This window comes from Strongyloides ratti (genome assembly GCF_001040885.1).
Source record: "Strongyloides ratti genome assembly S_ratti_ED321, chromosome : 1".
Classification (NCBI taxonomy): domain Eukaryota; kingdom Metazoa; phylum Nematoda; class Chromadorea; order Rhabditida; family Strongyloididae; genus Strongyloides; species Strongyloides ratti.
Genome location: NC_037307.1, coordinates 5,751,776 through 5,771,787, shown reverse-complemented (window position 1 = coordinate 5,771,787; position 20,012 = coordinate 5,751,776). Strand labels below are relative to the sequence as shown.

Sequence of the window (20,012 nt, the reverse complement as noted above, 5' to 3'; positions counted from 1 at the left end):
TATTGTTAGATTTAGCTAATGCCCTTCTGGCCCTGTCATCCAACAAAATGTATACGTGCTTTAATGAAAGAAAAATTGCGTATTTCTAAAAACATAAAATATTTGTAATGTTTATTAAGCTTTAAAATTTATTTTAAAGTTATATTTTAAGATTACATTTAGAAAGCTTATAAAGTAGTTACTTGTTTTTGAATTTATTTTTACATTTCTAATTTTAAAATAATATAGCATTATTTATTTTTATAATTATCAAATTTAATTATATTAATTTTAGGATGCAAAGTGATCACGAAAAACGCAAGCAAATTTCAGTTCATGGAATAGCACAAGTAGAAAATGTTTCAAATATTAAAAATTCTTTTAATAGACATTTACATTTTTCAGCAATTAAAGATCGAAATGTAGCAACTCCTCGTGATTATTTTAATGCATTAGCTCTTACCGTTCGTGATCACCTTGTCTCTAGATGGATCAGAACACAACAATATTATTATGAAAAAGATCCAAAACGTATTTATTATCTATCATTGGAATTTTATATGGGAAGAACATTATCAAATACAATGATTAATTTAGGAATGCAGGCAGCATGTGATGAGGCTCTTTATCAATTAGGTTTAGATATTGAAGATTTACAAGAAATTGAAGAAGATGCTGGTTTAGGTAATGGTGGTTTAGGTAGATTAGCTGCCTGTTTCCTTGATTCTATGGCAACACTTGGAATACCAGCTTATGGTTATGGTCTTAGATATGAATATGGTATTTTTAAACAAACTATTGTTGATGGATGGCAATCTGAGGAACCAGATAATTGGCTTAGATATGATAATCCATGGGAAAAATCTAGACCAGAATATATGATTCCAGTTAATTTCTATGGTAGAGTTGAAAAAGATCAAAAAGGTAGAGCTAATTGGGTTGATACTCAAATAGTTTTTGCTATGCCATATGATACTCCAATTCCTGGTTATCATAATAATGTTGTAAACACCTTACGTTTATGGTCCGCTAAAGCTGAAAATCATTTTCATTTAAAATTCTTCAATGATGGAGATTATCTTCAAGCAGTTTTAGACAGAAATATTTCAGAAAATATCACTCGTGTTTTATATCCAAATGACAACATGTTTTCTGGAAAAGAACTTCGTCTTAAACAACAATATTTTTTGGTTGCAGCTACTCTCCAAGACATCATTCGTAGATTTAAAAATTCAAAATATGGTTGTCGTGATATTGTTCGTGTAAACTTTAACACTTTCCCTGACAAGATTGCTATTCAATTAAATGATACACATCCATCAATAGGAATTCCAGAATTTATAAGACTTCTCGTTGATGTTGAAGGTCTTCCAATGGAACAAGCATGGGAAATTTGTGTAAAAACATTTGCATATACAAATCATACACTTCTTCCAGAAGCACTTGAAAGATGGCCAGTTCATTTAATGCAAAATCTTCTTCCAAGACATTTAGAAATAATATATGAAATTAATCAGAAATTTATGGATGAAGTTGCTAAAAGATATCCTGGAGATTTTGATCGTATGAGAAGAATGTCAATTATTGAAGAAGCTGATTCAATGGGAGAGAAAAGAGTTAACATGGCACATCTTTGTATTGTTGCATCACATGCAGTAAATGGTGTTGCTGCATTACATTCTGATTTATTAAAAAGTCAAACATTTAAAGATTTTCATGAATTTTATCCAGGTAAATTCCAAAATAAAACAAATGGAATAACACCAAGAAGATGGCTTCTTATGTCTAATCCATCTCTTTCTGAGGTAATTACAGAAAAAATTGGAGAAGATTGGATAACAAATCTTGATGAACTTCAAAAATTAAAAGAATATGCAAATAATCCTGCATTTTTAGATGATATTATGAGAGTAAAACAAGAAAATAAACTTAAAGTTGCTGAATGGTTAAAATCAGAATATGGTGTTCAAGTTTCAACTGACTCTCTTTTTGATATTCATGTTAAAAGAATTCATGAATATAAACGTCAACTTTTAAATGTTCTTCATGTAATTACACTTTACAATAGAATTAAAGCCAATCCAAATGGTAAGTATGTTCCAAGAACAGTAATGTATGGAGGAAAAGCTGCTCCTGGTTATCATATGGCAAAACAAATTATAAAACTTATTAATTCTGTTGCTGGAATTGTCAATAATGATCCAATAATAGGAGATAAATTAAAAGTTGTATTCCTTGAAAATTATCGTGTATCAATGGCTGAAAAAATTATTCCTGCTGCTGATTTATCTGAACAAATCTCTACAGCAGGTACAGAAGCATCCGGTACTGGAAATATGAAATTTATGGTTAATGGTGCATTGACAATTGGAACATTAGATGGTGCAAATGTTGAGATGGCAGAAGAAATGGGAAAAGAAAATATTTTCATTTTTGGAATGACTGTTGAAGAGGTTGAAGATCTTCAAAGAAGAGGATATAACTCTATGGATTTCATAAATAAAAATAGTGAATTAAAACAAATTGTAGATCAAATTGATGGTGGATTCTTTACACCTGATGAACCAAAACTTCTTCAAGATCTTGCTAATAGTCTTAAATATCATGATAGATTTCTTGTATGTGCAGATTATGAAAGTTACATTGAATGCCAAGAAAAGGTAAATGAAACATACAAAGATAGAGAAAAATGGGCTCAGATGACTCTTTATAATATTGCATCATCAGGAAAATTTTCAACTGACAGAACAATTTCTGAATATGCTAGAGAAATTTGGGGTATTACACCAGGTGAAATTGAACTTCCCGCACCATATGAACCAAAAGCATAAATATCCAATTTTGTTATCTATCCATATTTTTTAGGTTTTCATCAAACTAATTAAAAAAAAATGTGATTACTGTAAAATTTATTGTTTTACTTAATATTTTTTTTTAAATATAAGATTTTGAATAAATTTTTTCAGTTACTAATATCTCTTTTTTTTTTGTTAACAGATTTAAATCACAATAGCATTTTAAAAAAAAAAAAATTATCTTTTATAGAATAATATGCTGTAATATATCATATATGTATTAATTTTTTTTCTTACATTTATTTTATTTTATTAATATTAATTAAATGAATTATTTAAAAAAAAAATTATTTACAAAAAATATATATACATGAAGCATTCAAATAAAAAAAAAATTAGAATAACTTTATTAACTATGTTGATTATATTCTATCATAATTTTATTTCAAACATTTTAATTTTATAGTATGAATTTTATGTCATAATTAAGTAAAAGTTGATTTGTTTGAGCATATTATTCCAAATTGTGCAACTCATTCCTCATAAATTTCTTGTAGTATTTATAGAAAATTATTTGTTGTTGTTATTTAGTTAGTAATCTTTTGATTACAAATCTTTTTTTTTTTTTGTAGTTTTTAGAAAACTTTGCTGAGCAATATCACATGGTTATTATTTATTTCTATAGTTGTTTATTGATATAATATTATACATCTTCTACTATATGAGTGACGTGGTATAATAAAATTTCATTATTTCTTATTTCCTATCTAATCAAATATTAAATAATAAATTCTGACACTTGTGCTTTTATTGTTTTAAATATTTAATTTTTAATTGATTTTTTTTTCTCACTAATGTGAATATTTTTTATGTCAAATTATATTAATTATTTATTATGTTTAAAAGGTTAAATTTATACTATTATAGTTTTAATATAAATATTTCTTGAAATAATAAAATTCAACTCTTTAGTATTGTTAATTAACAATAGAATTTTTAGACTAATTATGAATGAACCAAAAACTTTAGATAATGATTCAGGAAGTGAAACATCTGAAAATGAAATAGAACTTGTACCTATTATTATGCCTGGTAAAAGAACATCCTGGGAGACTGCTACTCTTCTAGAAAAAATATTTATTATATTACGGACACCCTTTAGAATGGCATTATGTATTAGTAATGTAACAATATTTTTTTTTACTTATTTTGGTTTTATAATTCCTGTTATGTGGGCAAGAGCTGCATGGTAAAATATTTTTTAATTAAATTATCATAATTAAATTTAGGCCTCGTTTATACTGGTTTGTTGAAGGAAAACTTTATGTATGGCTGCAGGGATTTATTGCATCATGGGGATTTACTGCTGGTTATAATGTTTATGAAGTTGGTGATGATATAGGTCCATTTTGTGATAATGAAAGAGTTTTAATTATGTGTAATCATCAAAGTACTGCTGATGTACCAATGTTAATGGCTGCATTTCAAAATAAAGGTGTTGCAACTAGAAAATTACTTTGGTTAATGGATATTATGTTTAGATGGACACCATTTGGTATTATTGGTAGAAATCATGGAGATTTTTTTATACAACAAGGAAAAAAAACACGTAATTTGTTTATAACAAAATTAAAAGATCATTTAAGAAAAACATTTTGGAATCGTGATCGTCGTTGGGTTATTTTATTTCCTGAAGGTGGTTTTTTTTATAAAAGAATTAAAGATTCACAGGCATATGGTAAAAAACATGGATTTCCTCATACTACACATGTTACATTACCAAGATATGGTGCAATAAAAGCAATACTAGAAGAGATAGGAGAGAAAAAACCTGATCCAGCTAGGGGTATGTCAGATGAAGAGAAAATTAATGTTAAAAAAAGATCAAATTCTCAAATTGAACATTTAAAAGAAAAAGTTCGTGATGTACGTATAAAAAAAAGTGTAACAGAATCTAGACCAAGAATAAAATATGTTATTGATGTCACAATTGCCTATCCAAATCGTATTCCATTATCTTTATTTACCTTACTTTTTGGATCCCGAGAAAAGTGTGATATTGCTGTTCATTATCGTGTTTTCAAAGTTAATGAAATTCCTTTTGAAGATGAGGAAAAACTTCGTGATTGGATATATAAAGTATATGAGGAAAAAGATCGACTTCTAGATAATTATTATCATACAGGAAAATTCTCAGATACTGATTTTAGAAGACCTGTTACATTTGAATGGAATAAAATAATAACTCAATATGTCTTTTGGTTTGGATCATTTTACTTTCAATGGAAAGCATATTCTTGGCTTGCTCTTCATGTATGGAATTTATTAATGTTGCCTTTCCAGTAACATATACATTATGTAGAACACAATTCAAACTTTCATAATAAAGCATAAAGCTTTTAAGAAAGTTAGTTTAATACGGATGTAACAAATATTACCATATTTTATTTTTTTTTTTGTTTATTAACAAATTTATTATATATGTAGATAAAGCTTTTAAACTAATTTATTTTATTTTATTTACTTTACATATTCTTTTTTAGTACATATAACATGATATTTAAATTCCATAACAGAATTTAATTGTCTGTCAATGTTACAGCGACTAATTATTCCACGTAATTCTTGAGATTCAAAGATGTTTTTTTGAGTTACATTATATTCATTAATTTTAGAAGCTAGAATTGCTACAGAAATTCTTTTAGATAATGGTAAAGCACCAAATGGGGCACTATAAATTGCAATTAATGACTTAACTGTAGCTGTAATCATTTTTTCATCATCATTTTCACGATTAAGATCAAGAAGGAAATTAGCCATTTGTTGATCCCATTGCTTAAATATTTCTAAAAGATCATTTTTTGAAACAAGTATAGATAAAACACGACCAACTTTAGCATATGAGTCAAATTTAGGAAGTTCTACATCACCTGAATAAAGATATGTCAAAATTATTTTCATGTCATTTTCGGATAGGAAAGGAAAAACTATTCTATTTTCATTACTAATAATACAAAGTTGATCAGTTGAAACTGTTTTGGTACCACTAAATATATTGGCTAAAGTTGGTGATGTTTGACTAAGTATTGACTTATGAACAAAAAAATCAACTGCATTATTTTTAGATGCCTCTCCAACTGTAAAAACAAAATCACAAGTTCCATGTTTCTCTTTTCTTAAAACTGTTGCTAATGTCATTTCATTTTTACCAGATCCTGTTCCTAAAGCATTTTTAACAAAGTTATCAATATTAAAATAATCTTTGTTGATAACAATTGATACATCAAGATACAAAAAGTCACTTGTTTTAAGTATTTCATCCAAATCATCTTTTTTAACAACATTTGAAGCAACATAAACTTTAACTGTTGTCCCCATTGGAGTTAACTGTTCATCACCACAACATTCAAAATGATCATTTATTTTATGGCCAACTTTAACATTTCCTTTTATTGAAACTGGAGCTGTTTGTTTATGAAAGAAGTTTGGTCCTAATGATCCCTTCGGAATGTCATTTACTTTTTTAGTTGGTCCAATGTATGACACTATAACGTCAAAAGTATTATTTTTAGTAAACATTAATGATATCTTCCAATACACAGCAATAAAGTTATGATAAGTTAACATAGGCTCGAAAGGAGAAAGAATTTCAGCAGGTTTTTTAACTTCCTTAAAATCATCCTTATGAAATTTAAATTGTCTTGAAAATCCAATATTTTGTGAGGGATTCTCTTCATTTCTTATTGTTTCAAATGACTCACCCATAGCAAAATAATTAATATTTTCCTCTAAAATATTATAATTAAAAAAAATAATTTTAAAGATACCTTTGTCGAGAGAATGAATAAGAAGTTTCTCATTTCCCGTTTTGTTTTGATCATTAACTGTTTCCATTCTATCTTATATACCTAAAAATATGGTCTTTTTAGAGTGTATATATTATATAGATAAATTTTTTCAGCAAAACGACTGATATTTAAAATTAATAATAATTATAATATTTACTCATAATATACATACAAAAAAAAATAATTAATTGATAAAAAAAATATATATATTTGATGGCTAACGTTTAAATTTTGTTAAAATATTTTTAACGGCATTATTGATGGCAATCTTAGCATTTGCTGTTTTTTCAGATGTCACGGATTTTAGAGATGTATACTCATTCTTTCTTAGACGCTGACCATTTTTTATTTCATAAGCAATTGAAACAATATGTATTATGTCATTAATGGGATAATTCTGTAAAAGTCTCATATTTTCACCAAAATCACCTAAAAGTAGTTCTTCTCTTTTTTCTTCTAGCATAGCAAGACAAACATAATATAATAATTCAAACCTTGATTTATCTGCTAATAAACAATCCCATAACATAATAACATCTGGAAGTGAAAATTCTTGAGATAGCAGTAAAGACAACCATCTAAAAGCATAGTATTGTGGTTTAATATTTCTATCATTAACTAAAACATTATATAATTGAGGATCATATTGTTCAAATAGATTGTAAAATTTTTCCATCATAGCTTCTATTCCAATGTGTGATGTATCCATAGTTCTTATAAAATTATCTTGAATTTCAGTCATTAAATTTTGAAAACAATAAAATGCATCAGCTTCGGCATGCTTTGACCACTCATAATCAGGGTCTGAAGCAAAAACAAAATATATAGGACCTAAAATTTCATTCATTCCCTGAACATATTTTACACCCAAATTTATTTTTGAATAAACAAATAAAATACGTTCAACAACCTGCCAATGAACTTCTTCTGGTTCATTGTTTACATCTAAATTACCATTCAACTGAATGTCTGTTGGATAAGAACAGTGAGGTTCTTGATTAAAATTGTGTAGATCATTACCTAATTTACTAACTTCAAATAATTTTGATGTCAAAAAGTTTTGTGAGATTCTCTGAGACAACTTCATTGCAGCTGCTGTTTTATGAGGAAAACGGGTTTCTCTTTGAAAAAAATCAATTTCAGGACGAAGTCTACGTACATCTTTATCAATTTGTAATAATACTTCATTATCTTTGAAATACAACTCCCACTTAGATTGTGGATCATCTGCTAATGGCTAAAAAATATATATAATTTAAAATATTGATTGAATTGCATACATGATCACTGTTATCTCCAGTAAAATCTCCTGGTTTGGTAAAAATATTTTCTACCATCATTTCATAATCACTTCTATATTTTGTTAACTTATCCTTCCATTCTGATCTTCTTAATGGCAAATAATTTAACAAAATTCTCCAACAAAGTGGACGTAATTGATCATTAATGCCATATGTTGATAAATTTTTTACTTCTTCAATAGAAATTAATTCATTTTTGATTAATAAAACATGCTCAATATCAGCAATCCTTTCTTCGTATTTAGATGTTATCATATCAAAATAGTGATTATAGTAAAATGATAAGTATAGTTAATAGAATAATACAAAAATCTACAAGAAAAAATATATGTCCCCCTCTGATAAACAAACAATAACTTTTTTACAAATGACGATAAAGATAATTAGAACGCTATTCCAATATTCTACTTTGATATATTCTTGAAAAGAAGTAAACAAATATTTTTCTAGATAAATTAAAAAAAAATATTATAACATTAATGATTGTGGAAGATTACTATACTACTTGTTATCAATATTTAAGACATTTTGACTTATTTTAATGGTTGTCATCATTTTATTTCAAATTATCAAATAATTACATTTCACATCTATTTAAAATATCTCATAAATTATTTAAAGATGGAAACAATTTATCCATGAATTTTATATTTTTTTTAATTTTTGAATATTGTAATTTCAAATTTTACTAAATTACAACAAAGATGCATTTAAAATGAGTCCTATTTTTTTATTGAATAAAATTAATACATAAATTACATATGTATAATATTGCGTTTCTTTTTTAAAAAGTATTTTCAATGACATTGTTTTACTAGAAAGCACGAAATATATAAATCTTATAAAAAAAAGTTTTTAAAAAGAAATTTAGATGTTTGTTCTAAGTTTTGTTATGTATATTTAATTGTATGAAACAAATATTCTGTTTTTAATGAACATAAAAATTGAAAAAAAAGTTAAAGTTAGTAATTATGTCTAATGATCAATTAAGCATTTTGTTTTTTTACAAACAAAAAAAAAAGAGAAAAAGATTTTCAAAGAAAAACCTTTTTATGTAAAATTTTAAATCTGTAAATATTTTAATTGACAAAAGAAGATTTTAATCTTTTTAATTCTAATAGATAAAAGAAAAATGGAAAAAAAAAACTAGAAAATAAGAATTTATTAAAAACATATTTGTGTTTAGAATAACACAAATTTAAATTGAATGATTTATATGAGATACATTTAAGATAAATATTTTTTTAATATATCATTTTTACAAATAATTTTAAATAAAACCAGGCCTTTCATCATTTGTTGTGTCATAATTAAATAAACTTTTTGGTACATTAAAATATTCTGTTCCAACAATTTCACATTCAATTTTTAACATTGTAATTTCTGATTTTGATTTTGAATTAGAAATCCTTTCTGAAGGTATCAAAAGTGACATTTTTGGTACTGTATTATTGTCACGATTAATTGCCGGAAGTAAATAATAATTTTTTTTTGGCATTACATATATAGTATCATTTCTCCGTTTCATAGCATCAACCAACGTATTAAGAATATTTTTTTTAACAATTTTTGGTAATGATAATGGATAATTACTCTCCTTCTCAACACTTATTCTTTTAACTTTTTTTTTCAAATATCTTCCAGAATTTAACATATCATTGTATAAATTTTTTTTAAAATTTTTTATTTTATCAAAAAAGATTGTCTCCTCATTTTCATATACTTTTTCATGTTTATCAAACCAAAAACTTAATTCATCATTAATCTTATTTTTTGCACTTGCATTTAAGTGGAAAACTTTGTGATCATTAATTGAAAATTGACTACAATTTGTAAATTTTGATTGATTAAAACTGAAATAATTGTTTATAAATAATGTAACAAATTGGTTAGAAAATTTTTTTTTTAATTTATAATTGTCTATATTGGTCATAACAATTAACTTAGTTATCAAAGTTGTATATTTTAAAATAAATAAACAAATGGATAAAATTTTTAAAAGAAAGATATATTGATATGTATATCAAATTAACATATGATATTTTAGCATTTTAAAATTGAAAAACATATCAAATTACATTTTCAGTTGTTATTTAAAAATTAAACCACTAAAGTTCTTTCTTTTTTTATAGAAAGTTTTTAATATAATGTTAGTCTTAAGATAAAAATTTTTTAAATATAATACTTACCTTTTTACAGTATTTTTTATTAAATGCATATCTTTGGTACTATTTTTAACTGAAAGTGATCTTCCCATTTTTTTTAAAAGACTACTATCATCATTAATAACTTCTTTAATTTGCAATCCCCTTTGTTGAGTTGTTAAAGCTTTAAAGTTATTTGTAGGCATAGGCATATGTGTTTGTGGATTTTGAAAATAACTTGTAAATTGAAATGTACATATCAAGCCTACCATACATACAGCAGTAAAAGCACCTAGTTTAGCTTTTTTATGATATGGTTTATATTCAGATGGACATCTCAACGATTGATTTTCCTTTTCCAATTCAAAAATTTGACTCTTTAATTTTAGATTTTCCCTTTTTAGGTGAATATTTTCCTCCTCAACTAATTTTAATTTATTTTGCATCTCATTAAATTCAATCTTTTTTCTTTGTCGTGAGATATGTGCAGCCATCCTATTTTTTGCCTTTCTCTCCTCTCGTTTCCTTATAAATTCATTTTCACTCTCATCAATGTTATTTTGTAATGTTGGATTTGCCTCATTTCCCGATACTTGATTTAAGGTTAATTTGGAAGAATTTTGACTCATAACCAAATCTTTAGTCGGAAGTTTATGGGTATTTTTGGGGAAATTTAAATTTTTAGATTGTACAGATTGTACTTTTTGATTGTTGTCTTCTAAGACAAAACAAACTTGTGGTTGTTGTTGTGATATTACATGAATTGGTTGAACCTGTATAGTTCCTGGATGAAGAATTTTCACTGGATTTAATAATACAACATTTGATACAGAATTTGTCTTCGTATTTTGAATTGGTTTATTTACAATATTTCCATTTTGTGGTAAAAATGTTGACACATTTAAAGGAGCATTTTCATGAATATTTCCTGTTTCCTGTGAAAAATATGAAACATTAGTTGTGGTGGGAGAAGGTATATATTCTGAATTGGTAAATTCTGACAAACTACCCGGTGAATTAGTTGAATATCCCAAATTACTTTCTTGATTATAAAATGTTGAAGAGAAATTTTGTTGAGAACATTGGAAGTTTGAGGAAAATTCATGTGAATCAATTGATGTTGGTGAGTACCTTCCTGAGTCTGAGGATGTAGATGATGGAGTTTTATTGTCTGTGGGATAATAATAATTGCAATTAAATTCTTCTATAGGATCTTTAATATCATTATCATTTAACATATTTAAAATTTTATCAAAATCAGGATCATTTCCTAAATCAACTCCATTATTAATATCTTCAATTATGTTTGGTGTTAAAAATTCATCTAAAATTGATGTATCTAATGGATTTAGCTCACCATTATAAGAAAAATCCATTATAAATAATTTATAGCTAGAATAATTTAATATACCTAAAAATTTAAAGAAAAAAATGTAATAGTAAAGTAAACAATTAAAAAAATAGAATTATATAAAAAAAATCTTACACATTTAGCTAAATAATAATTTATTTTACTCGGTAAAAAAAGTTTAAGTGCAATAATTACACGTGGAATTATTAAATTATCAATTCGTAAAACACTTTTTATTGGAAAATGTACAAATACATAATAAACATAATAATTTGTTTATAAAAAGATAAAAACTATTTATTGTGGAATATTGTAGACTCTATTTAAATATACTTATCATTTTAAAAAAAAATTTTTTTTGGGATAAAGATAAATATAATGTTGTGAAATTGGGAGAATGTTCTTCGATAAGCATTTATAAATTTGCCTTTATAACTTTTTATAAAAGCGTCTTGAGTACATATAAAATGTTAGCTATAAAGTAGATAAAAAAAAAAGAAAAAGATGTTTACATTTTATATTAAATAAAATATAATTATATACATTGGCAATTCATCTAATTATAATAAGTGTTTAGAAATAATTATATAGAAAAATTTATTATTGAGTATATTTGTATAAATTACGTTGTTTTTTTTTATTGTGTAAAAAAAAAAACTATTTTAAATATTATATTAATACAAGAATATATTCTTGGCATATATAAATTAATTAAAGCATTAAAGATTTCCTGGAAATATTTATATAATATATATATATATATATATGCATATATTTATAGTGTGTCAAATTAAGCAAAGCATTTTTGAAGGTTATATCTACAATAACAAAAAAAAATGTATTGTGTTAACCTAATTATTATTATATATAAATAGAATTTAAATTTGAAAAAAAAAAATAAAGTATTTAGATATTAAATCAAACATAAAAGTAATAAAAATTTTCAATGTTTTTTAAGGAAATACATTTAAAAAAAAAATTAGTATAAATAAAGAGTATTATTTTTTTTTAAGTCAATTAAAATTTATCCTTTACTTAAATTTAATATTATCTTAAGTCTTTCTTTTTTTTTATCAACTTAGATAGTGAACAAAAATATTCATTTTACTTAGTAAAAATTTTCCTCTGTGAATTAATGTATATACACTATTAAATTTAAAAGTGTTATATGAAAATTAATTTTATTATCTAATTGTTTTTTATTTATTATTAGAAATTGTTATTAAAGTAAGTGTTACTATCGCAAAGTATTATTAAAAGAAATTTCTATTTTTTGAAATTTTAATAGTTATTTTTAGAATAATTTGTACTCTATATTATTTTAATTTTTTTTTTTTTTACATTATACAGTTGTTTTTTTTTAAATATTATCTTTAAGTAAAAAAATTTTCCTATATTTTTGATAACAATTTAGTTTAAGTGAATAAAAATAACATTGTATGGAGAAACCTAATAATAAATGAGTTAAAAGCTGTCAATTCAGTTAATCTATAAATACTGAAAATATGGTTATATAAGTAATTTGAAGTGATTACAATTTATGCATAGAATGATAGATTCTTAAAATTGAAAGATAATCAAATTTTGTTATTTACGCTAAAATAAACTAAATTTTTATCTAACTGCCATTGTTGGTGTTTACGTTAAACATCAGTCAGAAGATAATAAGTGCATTTATATGAAGGAAATTGTTGCTTTTTCTATTCAATATTTTATTATATTACTTGAAAATATTATATAAATATATATATTTTTTTACCTTAAAAATGTATTTTCACAATTTATTTTAATATTTTAAAACAAATTCTATATTTACATTTTAGCTATATATTTATATATATATATATATATTAAATATATATATATATATATTCATGCCATCGATATTTACTTAAGCAAGTAGGTTATAGTGATGCACTTATGTTTCTATAAAATATTTTCTATCTCTCAAGTACTCTTTTTATTTTGTCATTTTTGATGAGTTTTAATCAAAAATTATAATATATTTTCCGTTTAAATATTTCCATTTTGGCAAAAAGACTATATCCTGTAGAATGTTTTATTATTATTTTAAACTATTTTATTAACAATTTTCACATCAATTTTTCCTCTTACATGCCATTTTGTTAAAATATTTGATGGTGAATTAAATGAAACCAGTACATATACATTTTTATTTGCTAACCAAAAAAAAAACTATATATATATTTTTTTTAAAATAAGTAAACAAATTCATCTTAAAAAAAATAATTTTTTTTTTTACATATATCAGAACATATAACAAACATCAAGAAATTATTCTTTTTTTTTAAGCTTATGTTTTATTTTTTTACAATAATGGTATAGTATGTTAAATATTAATTAATTATAATATATACAGATAGAAATATTAAATGAGATTTTTTTTAAAGTTAATATAAGTATCTGAAAATAAATGTAAATTTAATTAATTATTGAGCATTAGTGTTAGTTAAAATATGTGCCAATAAAATAAACTTTTAATCATGAAATAAATAATTTATTTTATTTTAATTTAACGTTCATATAATGTATTAAAAAAATTTACATTTGATGGTATGTTACTTTGATGTTTATTATTATTAATATTCTTTTTTAATTTCCACAAATAGTTAAAAATTTTTTTTTTTATTATCTGATTCAAAATGAAATAAGTTTAAATAACTTTATAACATTCCTAAAATAATAAAGTTGAAGAAAATATAAAGCAAGTAAACTTAATTGTAACTCAAAACCAGATATATGGTTGAAGCATTGAAGATAAGCAAAAATGTCCCTAAGGTAATTGACATAGTTAATATTTTAGAAGGCACTGCACTGTCAAAGTAACGTTGTAGTAATGAAAGTTTAGTTTTAGCAAAACTTGCAATTTATTGTTCTTCTATATTTTTTTTTTATCTTTTCAAATTATTTTTATCCTAAGTTTTTTTTTTAATACTTTCATTACATCTTTTTGCAATAACATTAATATTTATCTTTTATTTATTTATTATTATTTTTTTTTTTGATAAAAATAAATTTATATATATACTATATAAAGTCTAAAATAGTTAATTTTTTGTTTTGTCTAAAAAAAATTTTTTTTTTCTTATTATATTTAGTACCTTTTAAAATAATATATTAATAAAAATATTTCATACTATTTTAAAGTTTTTAATAATCTTGCCACTTGAATATAATAGATTTTTGTTCATATGTTTAGTAGATTTTATTATTAAATAAGAGGCAAAATTATTAAATAGTAACCAATTATAACTTGATAAAAGTGAATAGAATATTTTTGAATAAGTAAAATTATCAAAAATCCCCAATAAAGTATAAAAAGGAAAGTTTTATAAACTTTCACTCAATATTTTTATTGAGTATCTAACGATTTAGTGGTTTTCTCACATGAATACTGTTATTGTGACCGTCTTGACATTTATTCCCTTCCTGATTATCAAACTTTTATTTAATCAGCACTCATTACTACATTTTCTTTTTTCATTTACAAGTTTCCTTTTACTGTTCCATTATACAAATGATTCATTTTATTAAATTGATATAAGACTTATTTGTTGTTCGAGTAATAAGCATACGATATTCAATATCATAATAAATAATATCTAAATGTTAAAAATATATAAATTTTAACAAATATATAAGTTAAAAAAAATTTTTTTTTTATCAAAAATATTTTATTTTAATAATTAGCTAAAACGATACCTGATGTTTTTTTTTAAAAAAAAGTATACATATAGAAAATATAAATATGATTATAATTTTAATCATAAATATTTATTACTTTAAGATATATAAAATAACTGTAATTTCTTTTTAATTATAGCAATTTTTATGAGTTAATGTACCAATGATACATTTATTATTTTTGCCATCTATCAACGTTTGTCATATTGGCAATAATTTTATAGTAAAGTAATATTTCTTCTACTCTAATACCATTCTTTTTTCTATTATATAAGAGTTATTTGTCACTCCGAAGAGGGTACACTCATACATCATGCCAGTCCAACATTTGAAGCCAATGGGCTTTTACCACATGTTTAGTCATTCTATTTCTTCATATTATATGCTATTCAGTAGATAAGTTACATAATAAAGGAAGTGGTACCATTGAAAAAGAGCCATTGACTTTATACTTCTTACAATGCCACAAGTATTTGCTTTTACAACTACATTAATAAACAATCTTTGAATTGATGAAATATATGTATTATATGCTAATGATCTTAACATAAATTATTGGCTAATTATAGTAAAATAAAAAAGGCCAAAACTTTTACAATATCTTCTTCATACACTATCCTATAAAACATTTATCCTATCTTAATTTTTGATTAATACAAAAACTCAATTAACATTTAATTAAAAATTCAATAAGTATATCTCTTTTGAAACTAAAAAAAAAAATTATATTACCAATTTTCTTTTATAAATATCCTCCCTATTTCACTTACATATTAAATAATAATTTTATATATACTAGATATTTTATTAAAAAGACTTTTGCTTTAACAAAATATCTTTCTTCAAAAAAAAAAAAAAATAATAATAAATAAATAACCAACCTACTAATTAAATCCATCTTTTTTAAAAGAAAAACTTAAATATGTCTCCTTTCTTTTACACACTTTTATTTTATTCTGCACATGTCCCATGACATAAAAAAAAATAAAAACTATTTATTGTGGCATATATATTGTGTATATCTTTTTATTTTTATCTTCATTACATTTTTCTAAAAAAGTTTCTATATATATATATATAAATAAAAAAAAATGTATATATATATATAAAATTTTAAACAAATAAAAAAAAAATCTTTTTTAGACTTCAAACATTTAGTACTTATTTAAAATATTGTTTTCGTTATAATATTTTATAAAAATTTTTATATTATATTTAAGAAAAAAAATTTTTTTAATTAAAAAAATATAAAAAAATTTTTTTTTCCTTTTTTTTTTTTAAATATCTATTGAAATAAGATATATATTACTTTTATTATATGATCATATATATGTATTAGTGGTAAAGATATTAAATATAAATAATAATGTACACATCTCAATTGTAGGTGATTATTAAAATAAAATAAGAGGTGCCTCAAGTTATTGAATTTTTATTAAAGAATATATTAAAATTGATGTAATAAGACTGGGAAGTAAAGAAAGATTTACGAGTAATATTATCAAAAAATATATATATACATCATTAGCCGGTCCAAAAATTTTTGTAAGTCTAAAATTTTTATTTTATTTTTTTAACTTTATCTTTTTTTTTTATTGATTTAGATTAAATTTTCATTAATTGATAATGTCTGGAAAAGAATCTCGCCATGAACCACAATGGATAGCTCCATCAGCAAACCAGGTAGATAGACAAGTGCGTGTTATTTTTTTTTTTTTATTATTATCTATAACATGTAAACTTATAATGGTGTCAATAATTTTTATTTAACTGTTATTATTTTAACATAACTATTATTTCCTTTTTAAAATTTCTTTTATTTATTTTTTTTTTTGCTAACAAAAAAAATGCTAAATTATTTTTTGTTTTAAAAAAAAATAATATATTTTTATGAATATGTTAATTTTAATCATAATATTATTACAATTGAAATATAAAACATATTCATAATATATATCTATATTTAGATATTATTTAAACTAACATTTATGTATTATTATTTTTAAAACAATCTAATTATTATTTTATTTATTATAAGTAATTGTATTAATATTAAAATTCACTAAACATCTATAATTATCTCATAAATGATACCATTATTGGTTTAGTGTTCTTGAAGAACATATTAAAAAAAAAATTTTTTTTTCTAGGATGTACCTCCAGATTATGAAACGATAGGAACAATTTTTGGGTACGCCCTCCTTGCTCTTTCATGGCTCCTTATAATAATTACATTTCCTTTTTCAATGTGTGCATGTTTAAAAGTTATCAAAGAATATGAAAGAGTTGTTATATTTAGAATTGGAAGACTTGTTTTTGGAGGTTCTAGAGGTCCAGGAATGATATTTGTAATACCATGTGTTGATACATACCGAAAAATTGATCTTCGTGTTGTTTCATATGCTGTACCACCACAAGAAATTTTATCTAAAGATTCTGTAACTGTTTCTGTAGATGCTGTTGTATATTTTCGAACATCAGGTAATTTTTTTTTTATAAAATTATAATATTTTAATATTATAGATCCAATTGCAAGTGTTAATAATGTTGATGATGCAATTTATTCAACAAAACTTCTTGCACAAACAACATTGAGAAATGCTTTAGGTATGAAAACACTTACTGAAATGCTTACAGAAAGAGAAGCTATTGCACAGTTATGTGAAACTATTCTTGATGAAGGTACAGAACATTGGGGTGTTAAGGTAGAAAGAGTTGAAGTTAAAGATATTAGACTTCCTCAACAATTGACAAGAGCTATGGCAGCTGAGGCAGAAGCTGCCCGTGAAGCAAGAGCTAAAGTTGTTGCAGCAGAGGGTGAACAAAAAGCATCAAGAGCATTGAAGGAGGCTGCAGATGTAATACAAGCAAATCCAGTAGCATTACAATTACGACATCTACAGGCTCTAAATAGTATAGCGTAAGTTATAAAAAAAATTTTTTTTATTTAATAAATATTTAAATATAATTTATATATATGTATTTTTTTTTAGTGCCGAGCATAACTCAACAATTGTCTTCCCAGTGCCAGTTGAAATGTTTGGGGCATTTATGAAAAAAGATGAATGATTGTAACTCATATTTAAAATTTTCTATGTATTTATTTTTGTTCATTAATCTTTTTTTTAGCTTTCCAATATTGCCAAAATATTATTAATGTACAGTTTAGTATATGGCTTATATTTGTCATAAAAATTGATAAATTTGTAATATCAAAAAAATTTTATTAAAAAAATTTCAAAGCAAGAATAAACAGTTTCCCGTATATATGATAAAGTGTTAAAATATAAATTTAGTTATAGTAGTGAGTGTGAAAATTTTTCTATATCATCTTTTGTCTGTGGAAAACTTTTTTTCTTTCCGAATATTAATTCTATCAAAGAATATGGGTTAAAAATGGCAAGAATTATAATAATAATTAAAAAAGTGGCAATTAAGGGATTCATCTTTGACCAGATACCACGAATACCCTCGACCAATATAGATATAGCATATAAAATGATTTTTAAAAATTCGGCAGCTAAATTTATAATTGCAATTGATACTGTACTACATTGATCAGACATTCGTGAAGTATTTCTATTATTTTCAATAATATTTCGTTCAATTCGAAGCATCTAAAAATAATATATATATTTAAAATAATATTCTACTAATCTTACCCGATTATTTGATCCTTCAATAGCTTCTTCAAGTTTTGAAAATCTATCATTATATTGATAATCCATTCTACGACTTATACTATTTAAATCATCTTTAAGTTTTCTATTTTCATTTTGGTGTAATTCAATTAACTCAAATAATGATTCTTCAATTTTTGATAATTTAAATTTCTCCTCATCCATTGTTCGGAAAAGTATCTTATTTTCATTTTGAAGTGATGTTACATAATTTTCTTGTTTTAATTTTATATCTTCAATAATTTTTTTTAATTCTGATATTTCATTTATAATTGTTGATGTGTCAAATTGTCTTTTAGTTATAGAAGAAGATGAATCTCTTTGACAGGGTAAATTTGTTACATTTTTTACATGATGACTTTCATTGTCAATTGATTGCAATGCTTCTTCACTAGATACAGAGTGTGTTATTTCTGTTTGGGGTTCTGAAAATTTAGTTTTATTTGGTAGGGAGCGAACTCGATCATTATATGTTGGGGGTGCTAATTCAGGATAAAATATAGAATTGCCATCTGACTTTTTGTCAATGTTATCAGTTGAACCATAATATTTTCTAGCTGAACCTGATATTGCTTTAGCAATATTTTTTGGTGCAAAAATAACATTCTCTGTCATTTCCTTAACATTAGCACCAGTCTTTAAAATATTTGAACTCATATTTGATAAAAATTGTTTTTTACCACGAACACTTGAATCATACAAGCTTCCACTTCCATTTGAATCTAACTCAAAAAGATTCTGTTCCAAAATTTCTAGTCTTTTCGTGAGACTTTCAAGATTTTTCTTATTTTTTTTATTTCTTGTGTCAAAATGTTGTTTTAAACGAGTTGCTTGAGGATTTTTAGGGTTATTGATAAATTGTCTGTCAGTTTTTAGAAATTCTTCAACATCCTGCTCACACTGTAATTGCAATTCAGCAATTTTTCTTTTAACAGATTGAATTTCTTCCTCCAATTTTAAACGATCATCATAGACTGCAGATGAATTGAATGTATAATCTCCTAAACCACTACCAGATTCATTACCACCACCATCTGAAGATTTCATTGATACCCGATCGTTTGACAAATCACCCTAGAAAAAAAAATTATTAAAATTTTGTAAAAATATATATAAAAAAATTTATACCATTATATTTTTAATTTTTTTTATGCGCTTTGAATGACCCATTAGATTAAGACTAGCAAGGATTGATGAAGATTCAATCAT

General features: G+C 23.8%; 7 protein-coding genes across 7 annotated transcripts; 3 read left to right on the top strand and 4 right to left on the bottom strand.

Annotated features, from left to right (window-relative positions):
* Positions 1–18: 18 nt before the first annotated feature.
* SRAE_1000184600 (Glycogen phosphorylase, muscle form) lies at positions 19–2,810 on the top strand (the record flags this gene model as incomplete). Its single annotated transcript, XM_024648851.1, has 2 exons — positions 19–104; positions 275–2,810. 2 exons carry the CDS (start codon positions 19–21, stop codon positions 2,808–2,810), a joined length of 2,622 nt encoding a protein of 873 aa, XP_024502787.1.
* An 859-nt stretch (positions 2,811–3,669) lies between these two features.
* On the top strand, positions 3,670–5,120 carry SRAE_1000184500 (Acyl-CoA:lysophosphatidylglycerol acyltransferase 1; the record flags this gene model as incomplete). The annotated part of the gene is made up of 3 exons (XM_024648850.1): positions 3,670–3,680; positions 3,775–4,023; positions 4,064–5,120. 3 exons carry the CDS (start codon positions 3,670–3,672, stop codon positions 5,118–5,120), a joined length of 1,317 nt encoding a protein of 438 aa, XP_024502786.1.
* Positions 5,121–5,294: 174 nt separating this feature from the next.
* Positions 5,295–6,668, bottom strand: SRAE_1000184400 (BTB/POZ-like domain and BTB/POZ fold domain and BTB/POZ domain-containing protein; the record flags this gene model as incomplete). The annotated part of the gene is made up of 2 exons (XM_024648849.1): positions 5,295–6,562; positions 6,602–6,668. The coding sequence occupies 2 exons, from the start codon at positions 6,666–6,668 to the stop codon at positions 5,295–5,297; spliced, it is 1,335 nt and encodes a 444-aa protein (XP_024502785.1).
* Positions 6,669–6,839: 171 nt separating this feature from the next.
* SRAE_1000184300 (TBC1 domain family member 13) lies at positions 6,840–8,178 on the bottom strand (the record flags this gene model as incomplete). Its single annotated transcript, XM_024648848.1, has 3 exons — positions 6,840–7,591; positions 7,643–7,859; positions 7,903–8,178. The coding sequence occupies 3 exons, from the start codon at positions 8,176–8,178 to the stop codon at positions 6,840–6,842; spliced, it is 1,245 nt and encodes a 414-aa protein (XP_024502784.1).
* A 1,015-nt stretch (positions 8,179–9,193) lies between these two features.
* Positions 9,194–11,557, bottom strand: SRAE_1000184200 (Basic-leucine zipper domain-containing protein; the record flags this gene model as incomplete). The annotated part of the gene is made up of 4 exons (XM_024648847.1): positions 9,194–9,776; positions 10,113–11,337; positions 11,425–11,478; positions 11,554–11,557. 4 exons carry the CDS (start codon positions 11,555–11,557, stop codon positions 9,194–9,196), a joined length of 1,866 nt encoding a protein of 621 aa, XP_024502783.1.
* A 5,192-nt stretch (positions 11,558–16,749) lies between these two features.
* On the top strand, positions 16,750–18,192 carry SRAE_1000184100 (Band 7 protein family and Stomatin family-containing protein; the record flags this gene model as incomplete). The annotated part of the gene is made up of 4 exons (XM_024648846.1): positions 16,750–16,818; positions 17,274–17,604; positions 17,647–18,043; positions 18,117–18,192. The coding sequence occupies 4 exons, from the start codon at positions 16,750–16,752 to the stop codon at positions 18,190–18,192; spliced, it is 873 nt and encodes a 290-aa protein (XP_024502782.1).
* Positions 18,193–18,419: 227 nt separating this feature from the next.
* SRAE_1000184000 (Predicted transmembrane/coiled-coil 2 protein family-containing protein) lies at positions 18,420–20,012 on the bottom strand (the record flags this gene model as incomplete). The annotated part of the gene is made up of 3 exons (XM_024648845.1): positions 18,420–18,740; positions 18,786–19,877; positions 19,932–20,012. 3 exons carry the CDS (start codon positions 20,010–20,012, stop codon positions 18,420–18,422), a joined length of 1,494 nt encoding a protein of 497 aa, XP_024502781.1.